Consider the following 16130-nt stretch of genomic DNA (forward strand, 5'->3'; position numbering starts at 1 on the left):
ACTCATGTCTCCATCCCCCATCCCCCTCCAGTTTCCTGGGCCCAGTTATCCCTGAAGATGCCAATCTTTTCTGCCTCAGAGCTCTGCTCAGGCCCCTCCTTGTCTGGGACACTGTCCCTACTCTGCTTGAAGGGCTCCTACTCATCCTCCAGGGCTCTGTACCATGCCACTGCCACAGGAAGCCTTCCTAACCCCGGACTTAGTCAGTCTTGCTCTATACTCTCACAGCACCACACCCCTTCCCTGCACAGCTTGGTGAGGGCTGCCAAGTTACGAATGCTTGGGAGACGCATTCATCTTCCCAATGCGATGGGCTGAATTGTGTCCCCCCCAGCTTCACACACTGAGGTCCTAACCCCATGCACCTCGGAATGTGACTGAATTTGGAGACAGGGCCTTTAAAGGGGTGATTAAGGTAAAATGAGGTCATAATGGTGTGCCCTAATCCAATCTGATTGGTGTCCTTATAAGAAAAAGGAATTAGGACAGAGATATGCAGAGACACGCAGCCATGTGAAGAGACAGGGAGAAGACAGCCATCTGCAAGCCAAGGAGCGGGGCCACTAAAGAAACCAGCCCTGCTGACACCTTGATCCTGGACTTTCAGCCTCCAGAACAGAGATGATGGCGTCCCTGCTTTCAGCCGCCTAGCCTGTGGTTACTTGTTACGGCAGCATAGGGATGGCACACAAGAGGGGCTCAAACACTCGTTGCTGAATAGATGAGCGATCGACTGAGAACTCCCAGAGCGGGTTGTGTCTTCTTGGAGCCTGTGTGCCCAGAACCCAGCACTGCTGCTGAGGCAGAGAAGGTGAGAGCAGAGAACCAGACAGAGGTGGAGTGCGCTCGTGCCAGGCGACTGTGCATCCTGGCCAGTTGGCCATCTCTGAGCTCGGATGGGGGGGTGCGCCATGGTTCGGGGTGTGCCCTGGCCACTGCTGCACTCAGCCCCAGTCCTCCTCCTCCTCCTACCATGCGACCTTAGGCAAGGTGCGTGGGCTCCGTACTGGTTTGGGCCCCTCCTCAGTGAAATGCGGGCACTGCTGGGAGGATGGAGTGGTCTGGCGATGTGGGGGCGCGCTCCCTGGTACAGAGTGAGGGCTCCAGAGCGGCCACTGTCTGTGCCACTGGCGTCATCATCCTCACTGTGGGTCCTGCCTGCTGCCTTCCTGGATGGCTGCTGTCCCTGCTGTGGTTCTCAGGCTGCAGACTCCCCAGGCGGCCCCACTCCCTCTGGCTGCTGATAACATCCCCGGACAGCTCCTAGAAGCCACGTGTCTCGTGTTTCACCAATCACCTGCTCAGGCCCAGGGGGACACCTGGGACTCTGTGTTCAATCAGAAGGGAAATGTATAATCCTTGCTTTTGACCAAATGCAAAGTGCCTTCCAGGGTCAATAAATGGGAGGGGTCCTGGTAGCCGAGCCAAACTCAGCTTGAAAGATGGTAACTCCCCCTGCTCGCCGTGGGGGCAGGGCCCTCGGTGGGCACGTGGGACCCCAGGCAAGGGCAGGTACCTCGTGGGTGAAAACAACACACAACCCCAGATACCATTCACAAAGCCCTTGTCACAGGTCAGATACTGCGGGCAGGGCTTACTGATCTAATCCCTACCCCCTGCTTGGAATCAGAATTATTCCTTGGTGTTAGCACTGAGGGGCTGAAGCTCCAGGTGGGCATGGCCTGCCACAATCAAAAGGGGCTGCCTGTCTCTGCAGACCATGCCCTGTGCTGCATCAAGGGACCCTCCAAGGAACTGGGCTTGTAGCACGTACAGCCCTGGCCTGGTCCACCCACCCTCCTAGGCCAACCTGGGCGCCGAGAGCTGGTGAGGCAGAAGAGGTGGTGCTGCCCTGCTGGGTGCTCAGGCTAAGATGGAGCACTGCACGACTCTCCTTCTCCAGCCAACGTTCAGGACCTCCCTCCCCTCTGTCACATTCCAGGCCTTGGACAAGGCCGGGCACCTGAAGGGCCTGATAAACAGCTGACGAGAGACAGATGAACGGAGGTGCGGGGCTGCCCCTGGAGTCTTGGGACACAAAGGGGAGGCTGTTTCAGCACACGGGTGCTAGGATGGTCTGCCTGAACTGAGTCCTGCGAAAGAGCTTCTGAGAAAAGAGCGAGCTGGTAGGGCCTCTGCACCCCTTGTTCCTGGTAGCCACTGTGCATCTCCCTGGGGACTTAAGAGGCAGGGAGAGACTCGGGGCTCTTACTAGTGGTATAGCTGTGATCAAGGGTTAGAGTAGAATGGGTTAGAGCCGGATTAAATGGAGAGGCTCCATCCTTTCAGCCCTGGCCTCCTCCTGCACCAGTGCCCTGGGCAGTGCCAGAGAGGAGCACCAAGTGGTGGTCTGGAGTCAGGTGTCCCTCCACAGAGGAGGGGCTCTGGTTTGGGTCTGCGGAGTGGTCTGGGCAGTGAGGGAGGAATGAGGCCCTGGGAGGTGAGGTGAGCATTCCCACAGCCATGGCAGAGGCGTAGAAAATGAAGCCCAGAGCAGGCAGCCAGGGGCCGGGGCCTGCGCTCCCCATCCGTGGCTTCTGCTGGCCACAGGATTCTAGAGAACACATATCTGACCCCAGCTCTCTCCACATACCTCCTTCTCCTCTTCCCTCCCAATCCCTGCTTGGACAGCAACTCCTCGGGGAAGTCTGCCCTTTCTCTCCCTCAGGATGGCCACTCTCCCCACCGCATTCCTGGCCCTCTACCCCTGTGGACACCCGCCATGCTAACTGTAAACTGTTGGTCTGTGCCTTCGTGTCTCCCCCGGGGATGTGCCTTGGGGCAGGACTCGGGTCAAATGGTCTCTGCGTCCCCAGCCCTGAGCCTCCACTGGAGTTTGCAGAGCTGGACGGACTGGCACCCTCCCCCTTCAAGTTCTCTTTAGAGAACTAGAACCCCCCAAGCCACGTCATGAGGAGATGGCTGTGCTGAGGGGGTCTGATGACACTGGTGCCTTCCCCCTTTGGAGGCGTTGCTGGGAAGGCCACAGCACACCAGGCACCAGGCTCCTTGGCCCCCACAGGCCTGGGTTCACTCATTTGTTCATTCCAGTCCAGCCTATTCCACTGAATAGACTTCATTTATTCATGCGTGCAAGCATTTCTTATTCCATGGAAAGCCATCCCCCTTGGCTTGGATTGGGATGGTACACCGAAGCCCTGAACACCTGGAGGTGGTTGCAGGGGGCAGAAGCTAAAGCCGTGGGGGCTAGGGACCCTCCTCAGAACACCGATCAGAGGTGAGCAGGCCGTGGTTCTCCAGATGTGCCACTCTGCCATGGGGCCACACGGCAGCCTCCCCATTGCATCTCTCAGGCCCTCTGCTCGAGGCCCCGCCAAGCAGAATGGCTACAACGGTTCCCTTCTCCCACACAGCCTGAGGGACAGAGCTGCGCGTTCTCACCTCCCCACCAGTCCTGCACGGGAGGAGCCAGGGCTCAGGGAGAGTCGTGGGCAGAGTGGTCGGCAGCGGGGTGATCTGGCTTCAATCCTACTCAGGCTTCCTGCTGTGTGACACTATGTGACACTGGGCAAGTTCACTGCTTATCCTCCAGGCCTCGGGGCCCTCATCTGTCAAACGGCGATACTCCAACGCCGCGGGTGCTAGCCTTCCTGTGGGCTTCCCGGGGCCCCCTCAGGCGGCTGTCCTGGCTCCCGAGTGACGCTCCTCCTGAAGAGCAGTAGCAGAAGTTCTTCTGGTTTCTTACCGCGAGTACAACTCCACACATTTCTTTCTTTTCTTTTCTCATCTGCCTAGAGTCCATTTAGTTGTGATTAGTAAAAGTTGAAAGGGTCTTAAAAGATCACCCAAATCTGAGGATCCTAAGTGCCAGTTAGTGGGGCCCGAGACCTCTGCTTCCAGGTTTGACTGAGAGCCCGGCTGCCTCACAGCAAGGTCAATTTCTTGACACGTATGAGGAGTGTGGGTCTTGGCAGGCGGGACAGGCCCAGGGGGAGGACGAGGTCCTTGCTGTGGCCAGTGGCTGTGGTTCTCAGCAACACCAGTTCTGGCCTTTCCAAGGTGCGTGTCTGCTCGGAGCTCTGTGACATGGTCAGTTTCACTTGGGAGTCGTGTGGTCACCTGACTCGAGGTGGTGATGCATGTCAACCAGTGGTTACTTGGGGCCTAGGGTTTTCCAGTGACCAGGCCGTCAGCTGCACGCACACTGCAGGCCATCCCCACCCGTTCTACTAGCACAGACTACGTACAATCCTCCCCCAACCGGCAGGTCCAGGAGCACAATGTGGGAGATGGGCCACTCAAAGAGCTTGCCATATCGTACCAAGGTACACATATCACCTACTGGGTAACTTTAGGTTTCTGAGGCATTGTTTTGGAAGACAAAATACATGCATATGCTCACCTTCTCCCCTAGAGTCAGTAAGGGGTGGCTCATAGCTGTCAGGAGGGACAAGTGTCTTCCTCCCCTTGACTCTTCTCTGGCAGGAAGTCATCAAGGAGCTCATTTCCCTTGCAGAGTGGGGTGTGTGGGGCTGGTGGCAGCTGGTGCTGGGATGCTGGTGTGGAGTGGAGGGCGGCACGGGAAGAGCAGGGCAGCACTCGCCAGCATGAGCAGTGGCAGCCCAGGCCAGGCCACCCTGCACAGGGGGGTCTCCACCCACACATGGACCCCAAGAGCCCGGCTCCCCAAAGCCCTGACACTTCTCTTGGGGCTGGCAGGGCAGGCAGGGACAGGCTGGCCACCCAGACAGACCATGAGTCAGGCACTCAGCCCCGCTGCTCCCTAGGCCCACCTGGAGATGAAGGCCACTGGACCTGGCTCCACAATGTAGCGCCCAGTACCTGGGAAGCAGAGACACTATGCCATGGGCAGGATCCTCAGGAGGAGCCTCAACTCTGCCTGCGAAGTCTTCTACCTACTCCTTCTCTGTAGCAGTGCAACCCAGTGGGTTCCTAGCTCATCTTGTAGGGTCTCCCAGCCTCCCAGGACTTACAAACAGAGGCCACTTTCTTGAAGGGAGTAGCTATGTAAATGTGGGGTTCCCAATCTTGAGGCCCCCCCCCCAAGACTTTCTGGGTCAGCTCCTTGGGTGTCAGGTGGGGCTATCCCTCTAGCCCCTCTCATTTCGGAGACTATCTTCTGGGTGAAGCCATGGGCTTAGTGTCAGGACTCCTGTCTCAGAGGTCAGGATCTACGGCTCCATAAAACACTGTTTCCATTTTACGGTTCACCTTTGACTCATGAACCTGAGGAGTAAGTGTTGGTCCTGAAATTCAAGTAGGAGTTACAAGTCGCCATGGGCCAAACCCAGCCCAAAGGTATGTTTTGTTTAGTTTGGACAGTTTTATATTTTTAATCAGGAAGTTTTACATAAAAATGAAATCAGATAAAATTAGATTCCTTGGCCTACAGCAAGAGACCTGAGTAGCAGGCCACCATGGTCCCCACCACTCCCTATTGCCTGCCACCTGGTCTCTTCAACACCTGCTAGGCCCTGTTGGCATCTGGCCTTGTCACTGGAAGTGAGAGGCCCCAGGGAGCACCCAGGCTGGGAGTCAGGGGCAGATGGGAGGACATCTAGATGATCTTTAGTCTGCCTTGCCCACTGTGTTGCCCTGCAGAGCTAACACCAAGGCCCATAGGCCACATTTGATCCCAGCTCCACCCACAATCTGGGGGCTTGGACAGCTCCCCTGAACTGCTTCTGCTCTGGGAGCCTTAGATAGGACCAAAGCCCTGGGCCTCCGCACCCCAGCTCTTACAGCTTGCAGCCAGCAACGCTCCTCCTCCTCCACCTGGCACTGGGTGTCTCAGGTTCACTGAAGATTCTTTCACAATTAATGCACTTCAAAAAGGTTAAAAGTAATTCTTTATGGGAGGAATCGGCAGGAAAAGACAAGCAGGAGGGGGGTGAGGAGTGGGGTGGGTGGGATGAAGGAATCTGACCAGTTATATTTAATAAAAAGCTTAAAAGCCACAAACAGGAAGCAGACCTATTAAAAAGGCAACACTGACCTAACAAAGGAATGTGAACTTGAGTTGACTGAAGCAGCGGCACTGTGTCTCCCTTCCTGTACTCCCACCCCAGCACCCAGGGCCCCCAAACAAGCCTCCTCTTGTACTCTGGCCTGTTCTGGGAACACCCCAACTCTGAGCTTGCCTCAGGCTAAAGGAAGAGGAGCTGAGGGGAATGTCAGCATGACTCTACACACCCCCCAAAAAGGAAACAGACGGTGCTGTCCTTCCCTTGTCTGAACCAGCAGGCCCCCACAGCTGGGGGAGGATGAATGTTCCAGGGTGCAGCTCCCCAACTCCAGGCAGCTCCCCTCCTGCCCTCCCAGTGCCCTGTACCCTTCCTTCCAGTAAGGCCCCACAGGTACAGGCCCAGGGCCCTGGGAACAGAGGTCTGGACCTTGGCCTGCCTGGCTCATGCCTTGTGTGTGCTCCTTGGAACCCAGAGCAGGGCACTGTGGACCCCGGTTTGGCTGAGGTAATGACCAGAGCAGTGGAGAGGACAGGACAGGAGCCTGAAGCCTGGTATCATGGCTAAAGGCTCCTATCAGTGGGCCACTTTGCCTGCCCCAAGGGAGTATCTCTGACTGTGACAGAGCTGAACTCCACCCTGACAGAGACCTCGGGGTACAAACAGTGCTTCTGAGAGCCACAGGGAAGCAGGCCTCTGATGCCTGCTGCCCTTCCTCACGAGATGGCAAATGCCACACATGACGTTCTGGGCTTGTGGAAGGACTCGGGAGGCAAGGCCCTCAGCCAGGCTCTCAGGAGAGCAGAGGGTACTGACTTTACTCGGTGAGCTGCCAGGGAGCTGGCATTCCTGTTTCCTTGCTCGGCCAGGGCACTACCCTACCTGGAGATTTCACTCAAGAAGCTACACACCAATAGCACGTTGCTGACCGGATCTGAACCTCCCCATGGCTTTCCAACTCTCACAGAATAAAACCCAGAGTCCTGCAGATAGGCCAAGTATAGCCACAGGCTGATGTGAAGTCAGGCTTTCTCTTTAACATCCTTCAACTCTGCTGCATGTTTGGGAACTGGCCTAACACAATGCTGGAGAAGAAAAGTGGCATCCCACATGCCTCCCAGTTCGTGCCAAACAATCACTCCTCAAATGCACACCAAAACTCACTGTTACCCCAGGGCCTTTGCACTTGTCCCCTCTCTCCACGGAGTGTTCCTTCCCTTGGTGTCAGTGGGGCTCCCTCCTTCCCTTTTGGTCAGGGCCCTACTCAACTGTTACCTCCTCAGAGAGGTCTTCCTTGATTGCCCCTGTCCAGAGGTACACACACAGTGCTTCTCACCCTCTCCCTACTTTATTTTTCTGCGACGTACAGTAGATACTCACCGAATGTGTTCCCACCTGTCCCCTCCCACGACCACGGCCGCCTGCCTGGTGTGTGGCAGGACCTCCAGAAGATGGGTGTGGGGTAAGTGCAGGAGTGATGGAAGGGAGGACCAAACTAAAGAGATCCAAGGGCTCTATTCCCAAGAGCAAAGGCACACCTTTGACCCCACCATGGATAAGTCCCAACTCAGATCCCTCAGAGGCTCAGCACCTATTGTTCTCCACCGGGCAAAAAAGTAGGTGGCAACTTATATTCTGGGAAACTGTACTGGCTACTGGGGCAGTATGCCAGGCCCCTAGCAGTCTCTCTCACCGACTCTTCCTCCAAAGCACCTCCCAGATCAGGATTGGTATCGCACTTCACAGACAAGCCAGGTAATTCACCCAAGGTTACCCCTGTATGGTTTACTGTGGAGCAGGAGCTCAGACTCACACCTTGGCCCTGGCTCAGACCAGAGGCTGACTGTACACCAGCACCTGCAGGACCCACCCTGGCTCTCCAGCCACAAGCCCATGGGACAGGAGACCATGACGTTGAGAGGGCTGGGCCCTGTGCATCAGCTCAGGCAGGGTGAGCATCCTGAGCCAAGGAGCACTGTCCAGGCACTGTCTCCACCATCTCTCCATGCCTGCACAGTGCCTGCCAGTGGGAGGAAGTGACTGCACTCACCAGGGATGTGGATCTTGAACTTGCCACTCTGGCCGAAGGCGCTGTCGATGACCCCCAGCTCCCCAGTGGATAGGTACACCTTGAGGCCCAAAAAGAGCTGGATGTTGGTCTCCTTTTTGAACAGGGAGCGGCCGATCACGCTGTGGTCATCCATCACCTGTCCCCACACACCCAGCCCCAGAGAGAGCATCAGTGTGTGCTAGAGGAGGCCAGGCCTGCTGCCGCTACCCCTCCACCACCTGCCCCCACCTGGTGATCTGCCCATCTCACTGACAATGGAATGCACTGGGGCCATGTGGTGACCAGCCCTCATCACCATCACCACTGACCTCCAGTGAGCCCTGGCTACTGCCAGGCCACCTGCAAGAACTTTATGGGGGTCACACTCAGCACCACAGCAGCAATGGGAGGGAGGCACTCTTTCCTCACTTTACAGATGCAAACTAGCGGCACAGGAGAGTTAGGCTATCCGTCCAAGGTCACAGAGCTCCCAGGGCAGAGGGAGCTCAGAAGCCACAACTGCCCTGCCTGCACCTGCCTTTGTGTGGCCACTGCACCCTGCCTGTCCTCGAGCACTTGTCTAATGATGGCTAGCAGCACTCTCCTCAGCTAAGCTTGCATGGACACCCTAGGTCGAGAGGATGACATCCACTCCGAATCCTGCAGCAAGGCTTTCTAGAACCTGCCTCGCCCTCTCTCTGGTTTTCCCTCCCACAAGGAGTGTCTGAGAACGCAGTCTCTGCTGCTCCAGCTCACTCCACATGTATGTAGTTCAGCCAAGGCTTTCCTCACTCTGTCAGAGATCCTTCCTAGCCTGGCCCACATCTCTTCCACAGCCCCACTTCCCCTCTGCAGGATGCCCTCCTGCCCCCATCCCAGCAGAAGCCTCAGCTCCCCTGGCTCCCTGCTGGCCATGGCCGGGCCCTCTGCTGCTGAACCTGTGCCCCTCACCTCTTTGTGGAGGCTCAGGTTGACAGAAGGGGCATGCGTGTGTGTGAAAAAGCCAACCTGGTACAGCCCTGATTTCAGTATGAGCTATGTTCACCTTGAACCTCTCCCCAGGGACCGAGCATGGCAAAGGCTGAAGAGCCACTCTTCCCTCACAGAAGGTGGCATGGCCTGAAGCTCCCCAACCCCCCAGGTGGCCTCCGCTGCTCTGCCCAGCTCTTTTTGAGGGTCCATGCCAGGAAGGGGCCAGGTGTCTGTGTAAAAGAGAGAGAGGGTGTGTGTGTGCGTGTGCGCACGCATGTGTGCATGCGCTCACATATGAAAGACTACACCCTCTCCCAGATGACCTCAGAAAGGCTAACACAGAGCTTCAGCCTGAGAGTTGCTGCTACTGTGGAGCAGGACCCATGCTCCACCTGGCATCTGGCATGCCGGGTCCCACACGGCTGCCACAGCGGAACGGGGGAGGCTTCCTCCTGCTCTCCAGGCCCCGTGCACTGGCCTGGGTGCTTCTGGGGACCAGGGTTGAGTCTGAGCAGGCGCTAGCCCGGGGAGCAGCGTGGGGGCCAGAAGTGCTGCCAGCGGTGGCACCTGCGGCCTCCACGTGCTCTCCTCCTGAGGCTGAGACTCATGGGGGACCCCTGTGGGTTGGGCTGTCCTCAACCTCAGAAACATCTCACTTCTGCCCAAGACGCCAAGATTGGGCCAAGGGCCCCAGATGGATTGTTTTGAAAGGTAGAAACTGTCCCATTTACCCTAAAACCCCTTAGAAAAACAAATCCTATTCTATTTGATTCATAGTGCCAGATAAAAGGTACTCGCATTCCTCCTCTCCCCGGTGATGGATGAATTGGATACAAATAACGATAAGAATAATCATTTCCACTTGCACAGCCCTTTATAATTCACAAATCTCATTCCCACACATGAACTCCTCCTTGTCCTTCAGGACTTGGCTCCAGCAGAGCTCCCCTGTGGGCTGGCTTGCCATGGGCTCTGTCTCATCTGTGGGTGCTGCTGGGTGAAATGAATGGAGCCGGCTCCTCTGACCTACAGGACATGGAGAGCAAGGGCGAGCAGATGTCACCAGCCCCAAATGCTTTCCCGGGCTTCCCGGCTCCCAGAAGTCCTGTCTCTACACCCACCAGAGTGGCCTGCATGTGGAGCTCCATTCCCAGCCTGGCCGGAGCCCGGGAGACAGGGCTACCTCTCACATTCGGCAGCCTAGCCCGGTACAGTGGGGTCCCAGGATGTTTAGCTGAACTGACTCGATGGCTCTGGATTAGCCATTCCAGAGGTGCTCAGCGCCACTTCCAGTCCCAAGTTGAGCCTGTGCTGCGGAGAGGCCACCTGTCCTTAGGAGAAAGAGACTGCCTCAGGGCACCCCAGCCTATGACAGAGTCATTTAGCGGGGCCTCACTGAGCCCTCGAGCACCCCTGTGTGCAAGGGGTTTTCATTCCTACTTTAGGGCAGTTAGAGGGGAGATCTGAGGGAAGTGCTTGTCGCCAGAGCCAGCGGCACAGTAGAAGCTCAAGCCCAAGCATGGCGAACTTCTGGAGAGCCTATGCTGCAGCATTCAAGCAGAGAAAGACCGCACTGACCACACACACACACACACACACACTGCCCCCACCTCAAGCTGGAGAAGCCGGCGGGTCTGGTGCTGCTGGGAAGCCCTGGGGCACTCTGGGCAGGACGGGTGGGTCCCAGGCCTTTGCTGGCCTGTGAGACAGAGCCAGCTGAGACAGAAGACCTGTCCCCAGCATCATGGCTGGCTGAGAAATGATAAAGGCACAGTCCTCGCACCAGGAGCTTACAACCTACCTAGAGAACCATCTTATAAAAGGCACGACAGGGACCCAATGGGCAATCCAGGCAGAAAATTCACCCCAAATTCATAATGTCCTTCCTTTCTCCCTACAAATACTTATCGAGAGCCTACCACGTGCCAGGTATGTCACTGAGGACAAATCAAAGCTCCTGTCTCAAGCGGCTCATGCATATCCTTGTGGGAGGTAATTACATTCTGCCTTTGGACTGCTCACTGCAGACAGGGTGTCCCCATCTCTGGGCAGGCCCTTGGTGCCCAGCAAGGACCCCAGTCAAGGCCTTCATGCCTGTGGCCCCCTGCATCCCAGCCCTTGCTCCTCTGCACACCCTGGTCCTGTCTCTGTCTTCAGAGCACAGATTATCCCTGATATTACGCCTTTTTATCTGTTACTTGTTTACTCCTCCCAAGCAGGACCCAGGTCCGCGAAAGCAGAAACATGGCTCTCTTCTCCACAGCTGCATTTCCTGCATGTAAACACCACTTACCATATGTGTGCTCCTTGAATGCCTAAGTCAAAGTGGAACACGTACCTAACTGTGATTGTTGGTACATCTGCAATGCTCAGTCCTGCCTGTGGTCTTTCATCTTTTTTAACACTTCATTGAGGCATAACTGATATATAACAGCATGTACATATTTTAGGTAAAACTTGGTAATTTGAGATATACATAGATACCCATGAAACCACTACCATCAAGCTAGTGAATATAATGAACATGTCTATCATCCCGCCACCCTCTTCCCAACTCTGTATCCACGCCAGACCCCTGGCAGTCCTCCCAGGCTCAGCTTGGACAAGCTTTCCTTCAGACAGCCTCCCCACGTGGCAGGCACCTCCTGTCCCAAGGCCTGGCCGCTCTGCCTCACCACAGACAGTTGGTCTGTCTGTGTCCCTCATCAGACAGACTGGGAGTTCTCTCTCACATGGCCCTGACCCACGACAGGTCCCAGTAAATATGCACATGATACGCAGGTGGGGAGGGAGACAATGGTGACAAAAGGTGACTCTTGGCTCCTTGGGGGCAAAAGAAAATCACTCAGGCGGACTCGTGGTTGGTGGTACATTTCATTCGAGAGGGAGCCAACAGCCTCACCTTGCGCCTAGTTCCCCTGCATGCCCCAGAGCTGGTCATCCCTGACCCTGGAGCACAGCGGCCCATCTCGGCCTTCCAGTAGGCCTGACGGCTGGGCTTCACTGTGACCAGGGCCATGGGGTGGCTGGAAGGCATGCTACCTATTAGCAAGAAGGCATTTCACAAGACTTTCTACTGCATCTTCTCCCCTGCCTCCCCCTTTCTTTTGGTTATAGAATATTAACTTAAAAAGCGAAATGCCACAGACACGGTGGAGGATCCATCTTCCCCCCCAAGCCAAGGACTTGCAATGAGGGCAGACTAATTTTATTAACTTCAGGGGAACTTCAAAAAGCTTCAGGGCTTTCAAGGCAGACTGCAACGACCCCAAAGTTGGTTTAAGTGCTACATAAACAAAAGCCTAGGGCTGGGGAAGCGGAGGGCTCCCAGCACTTCTTGTTTATGTTCTCATCTGACCAGGCGGGCCAGCGTGCAGGCTGGCGGGCCCTGTAATCCTGCTGGTGTGTGGTGCCGGTCAGTTCACTGACCTACATTACCACAATATTTTTTTAAGCATCCGGGATAAGGTGAGGAGCGAATGGGCTTTTTCTGACCCTCTGAGGAGGGGCCTGAGGGGGCTCCCTCTTGCTTGCTGCTTTGTGGTCTCCCTGGGGCTGGAGTGGCAGTTTAGAGAGGATTGAAGTTCAAAAGGAGTGCCTGTGTCACTCCCGTTCTCTTGTTTTATGGCTTGGCCAGAGGGCCTAACAGCACTGATTAGGTGTAACGTCCCCTCCTGCTAACTTCTGTGTCTTCAATTCCACTTGCAGGGTCAGGCAATGTGGGTGAGAAGGCCAGCCTTCAGCACACTGCCAGGAACCCAGTGTGGTCTCAGGAATGCTGGCACCCCCAACCCCTGCCCGCTGATGGTCTGCGTGGTTATTTCTAGCAGCCTGGGTGGATCCTTCCAGGAGCCAGAAGATGGCCTAGACGGGCACTATGGACACGAGCTGCCAGGGCAGTGAGAGAAGCTGGCAGCAAACTCCTCCTCCCTCAGACTATCCAGCCCTCTGCACCACCTCTCCCATCCCACCCGCAGCAGATGAGAGCCACAAATTGTCCTTGGCCATGCTCCGTGAGAGGCACCTTCACACCATTAGTGAATCTTCAGAAAAGCCCTATAGGGATTCAGCAAAGTGAAATGACTTGCTCAAAGTCACATGTTCCAGCTTTGCCTGCATTTGCCCCATGGCATGAGAGCAGAGGAGGTGGAGGTTTGGTGGCAGTGAATGAGCCCAGCCAGGGCATTGCCCACCCTCTGGGCTCCCCTGAGTCAAGCCATGACTGGCTGGACCCAAACTTGCTTGCAAATCCAGCCCTATCCCTGCCAGTCCCAGCTCCTGAAAACCCCAAGCCACTGGAGAAACCAACTGCAGAGAGGGAAGACAGACGGAGCCCAGCCACTACATGCAGGAACTGAGGTGCGTGCAGCCCAAGCACCTATCAAAGGCAGACCTGCCAGCCCAGTGGACACAATGCACTGGGAGGGAGGGCTGCCTTAGTGGCTGTGAAGTGTTTCTGGTCTGCTATGGGGCCACCCAGGGTGGAGGCTGCCAGGCCCAGAATGCACTGAAGGCCAGTGAGGCAAGCTGCTGACCCCCCCTCCCCCTGGGCCTCCCCAGTTTCCTCATCCACAAAATGACGCTGGAAAGAGGGTAAGCTTTCCTCTACCTATGGTTATAGGGCCAAGAGGCAAGTTACCCTGCTGGTGAATTCCAGTACAGGCTGGGGGATGTGGGCACACTGCAAACAAGAGAAGACAGAGAACGAGGGTTAAGGGGATGGGGACCAGGTGTGAAGGACGATGGAAAGAGAGGAGGTATTTAGCCAGAAGCAGCAGCTAGGAACAGACTTGAACGCTGTTGTCCAACACGGCTCTTAAGGTTTCACACAGAAGGGCCAATTCCAGAGGGAATGCTAATCTCCTGCTTGTGCAGTGGGCCAGAGCCTGGGCTCTGGAGCCAGCCTACTTGGGCTCAAAACCCTGGTCTTGTGGTCTTGGAGACTCTGGCCCATGGCCTCACCCCTGTGGGCCTTAGCGCCCCCATCCACAAAGTGAGTTAAAAGAGTTAACGGCAGGTTCACACCGAGCTGTTGTCGGCCTTGCCTCTGCTGCCCCACATGCCCTGGGCAGGGTGTCTTCCTCCCTCGGGGCCCACCTCGCGGCACCACACAGAGGAAGGAGGGTGGGGGCGTGCAGGGGACAGGGTGCCCAGCCCCACTGGCTGCCACACGCAGAAGCGAGCAGACACTGCCAACAGACCACAGCACTCTTCCACAGCCCCTTACGGGCCACAGAGCCCCCTGGCAGAGGGCTGCACTGGGAACGGGCAGGGACAAAGCCTATGTGTGGGTCTCGGCCCAGCCGTAGCTTGTCTGCATGGGCTGCCCCAATTGGAAGAGGGGTGGCCCTGGAAGGCAGGAGTTGGCCTAAGTGCATTTCTGCATCCCCAGAACATGAGTCCTCTGGATATTACTGGGGGTGGGGTGCAAAGAGGGGACTCACAAATGTCTGCTGCAAGAAACCTCATTAAAAGTCTGGCTACAGAGAGGGACAGTAGCTCTTCCTGCTGGAGGCAGTGAGGCCACATTTCTGGGGAGCTTCTGGAAGACTGGGGGTCATCGTTTGTCCTGGGTGTTAGAGGGCAGGGGGCTGGAGGAAATGCATTTTCTCAGCTCTATCCATCTCTAGAACATGTGTGCGTGCCCAGTGGTTGGGCTTGTCTCCAAATTATAGACTCTTCCAGCTAAAGGAGAGAGACCTCAGAGATCAGACACCAGCACATCCAACGAGGAAAAACCTTCAGAGAACAGTTGGAGGTTTTTCACTTTGAAATCAATCATTGTGACGTCAAACCAAAGGCAATGCATGTGGGACTTGCTCAGCGGGCCTTGCTCCTTGAGAACAATGCTGAACCTGGGCCAGCGCAGTTACAACAATAGCTCTAAGTGGGGACTTTCACTGTTTGCATGAATACTTCGCTTCATTTATGAGCCTTCAGTCACTGGAGGGTGAGTTCCCAAAGAGCAGTCACTGGTTGCGGATGGAAGCCCAGGCCCTTGCTTACACGCTGGGCAAGTCCCTACTGTCCCCAGCCTCTGAGTGGGAACCTGGCTGCCAGTGCACATAATTATGTCATCACATGTGTGTCTCTCTCAGGGCCCGGCTCCCATGATGAAGCTTGGGAACTGCCCAAGTTCTGAAGTGACTATTCTAATTCAAATTGGAAAAGTGGCACCAAGGAAAGAGGGGCAGCCAGTGTGCAGTGGAGCCCGGAGTCACTCCTTCCAGTGGCTGTGAGGAGGACTAAAGCATGAGGCAGGGCTGGGAAGGTTTGAGTCTGGACTGCCTCTTCCAGCAATATGACCTTGGGCAAGGGACTTCCCTGACCCTCAGTTTCTTCCTCTGAAAATCTGTTTTGGGATTAGAGGTGTTGGTGTTGGCAAGAACAACTAAGACACACTCAGAAACTGCAAGATGCAGAGTTAGTTATCTAAGCGAAGAGAAGCAAGGATGTGGACACCTAACTCTGCACAGACAACGTGCCGGCAGCTGCTCTCTGGACTCTGGTTCTCTCCCTCATACCCTCCATCCCACAGTGAGGGCCTCACTGAGGACAGCAGCCAGGGAAGGGATCTGCGAGGGAAGAACTCAGAAGTTGCCTGGAGCGCCAAGGTAATCCAACAAGGTACAAGGGGGTAATTCTCCCAGAACACTTGACGGCCACCAGGATTGACAACTTCACCAAGAGTCCCTGCGATGCTGCTGTTCTGGTATCACCATCCTTACGTGGCAGAAGAAACATCTCACCCAGAGGATGCCTTTTCTTCCCCGCCAGTACAGGGCCCTGGCAGGGAGAGGGGGGCCCTGGAGTGGCCTGCAAGGTAGGGCGGCTCCTTCACCAGCCACAGTGGGACCGTGGGCAGGCCACATCACTTCTCCGAGCCTCAGTGACCTCTCCGGTGAAAACAAGGGTGAACGTATCCACCTCCAGGGTTGCTGTGAGTTGAGGTAAGAGTTCTGTGAAAGATTGCTGTGAGTGACAGCCAACCTCACTGCAATTCTGTAGTGCCAACCCACGCAAGGAAAGCAGCTTTCGTCTCTTTGGTCAAGTGAGTTGCAGAGGCCCAGTGAGGAGGCCTAGGGCAGGCCAGGCTCTGGGCATCACAGAAGGCACAGACCCAAGGAGGCATCCACCCGCCTCTGTCCCACCTCTCAGGCCAC

General features: G+C 56.1%; 1 protein-coding gene across 2 annotated transcripts in view; it reads right to left on the reverse strand.

Annotated features, from left to right (window-relative positions):
* Positions 1-16130, reverse strand: part of EEFSEC (eukaryotic elongation factor, selenocysteine-tRNA specific) — a 258931-nt gene that overhangs the window by 39434 nt on the left and 203367 nt on the right. The window contains exon 6 of one of the 2 annotated variants that reach the window (XM_027584882.2): positions 7996-8152. The exons of the other annotated variant lie outside the window; for it this stretch is intronic. Coding sequence (XP_027440683.2) covers positions 7996-8152 — 157 coding nt within the window. The remainder of the gene's footprint in view (positions 1-7995; positions 8153-16130) is intronic. 2 annotated transcript variants of the gene reach the window in all.

This window comes from Zalophus californianus, chromosome 1 (assembly GCF_009762305.2).
Source record: "Zalophus californianus isolate mZalCal1 chromosome 1, mZalCal1.pri.v2, whole genome shotgun sequence".
Taxonomy (NCBI): Eukaryota; Metazoa; Chordata; class Mammalia; order Carnivora; family Otariidae; genus Zalophus; species Zalophus californianus.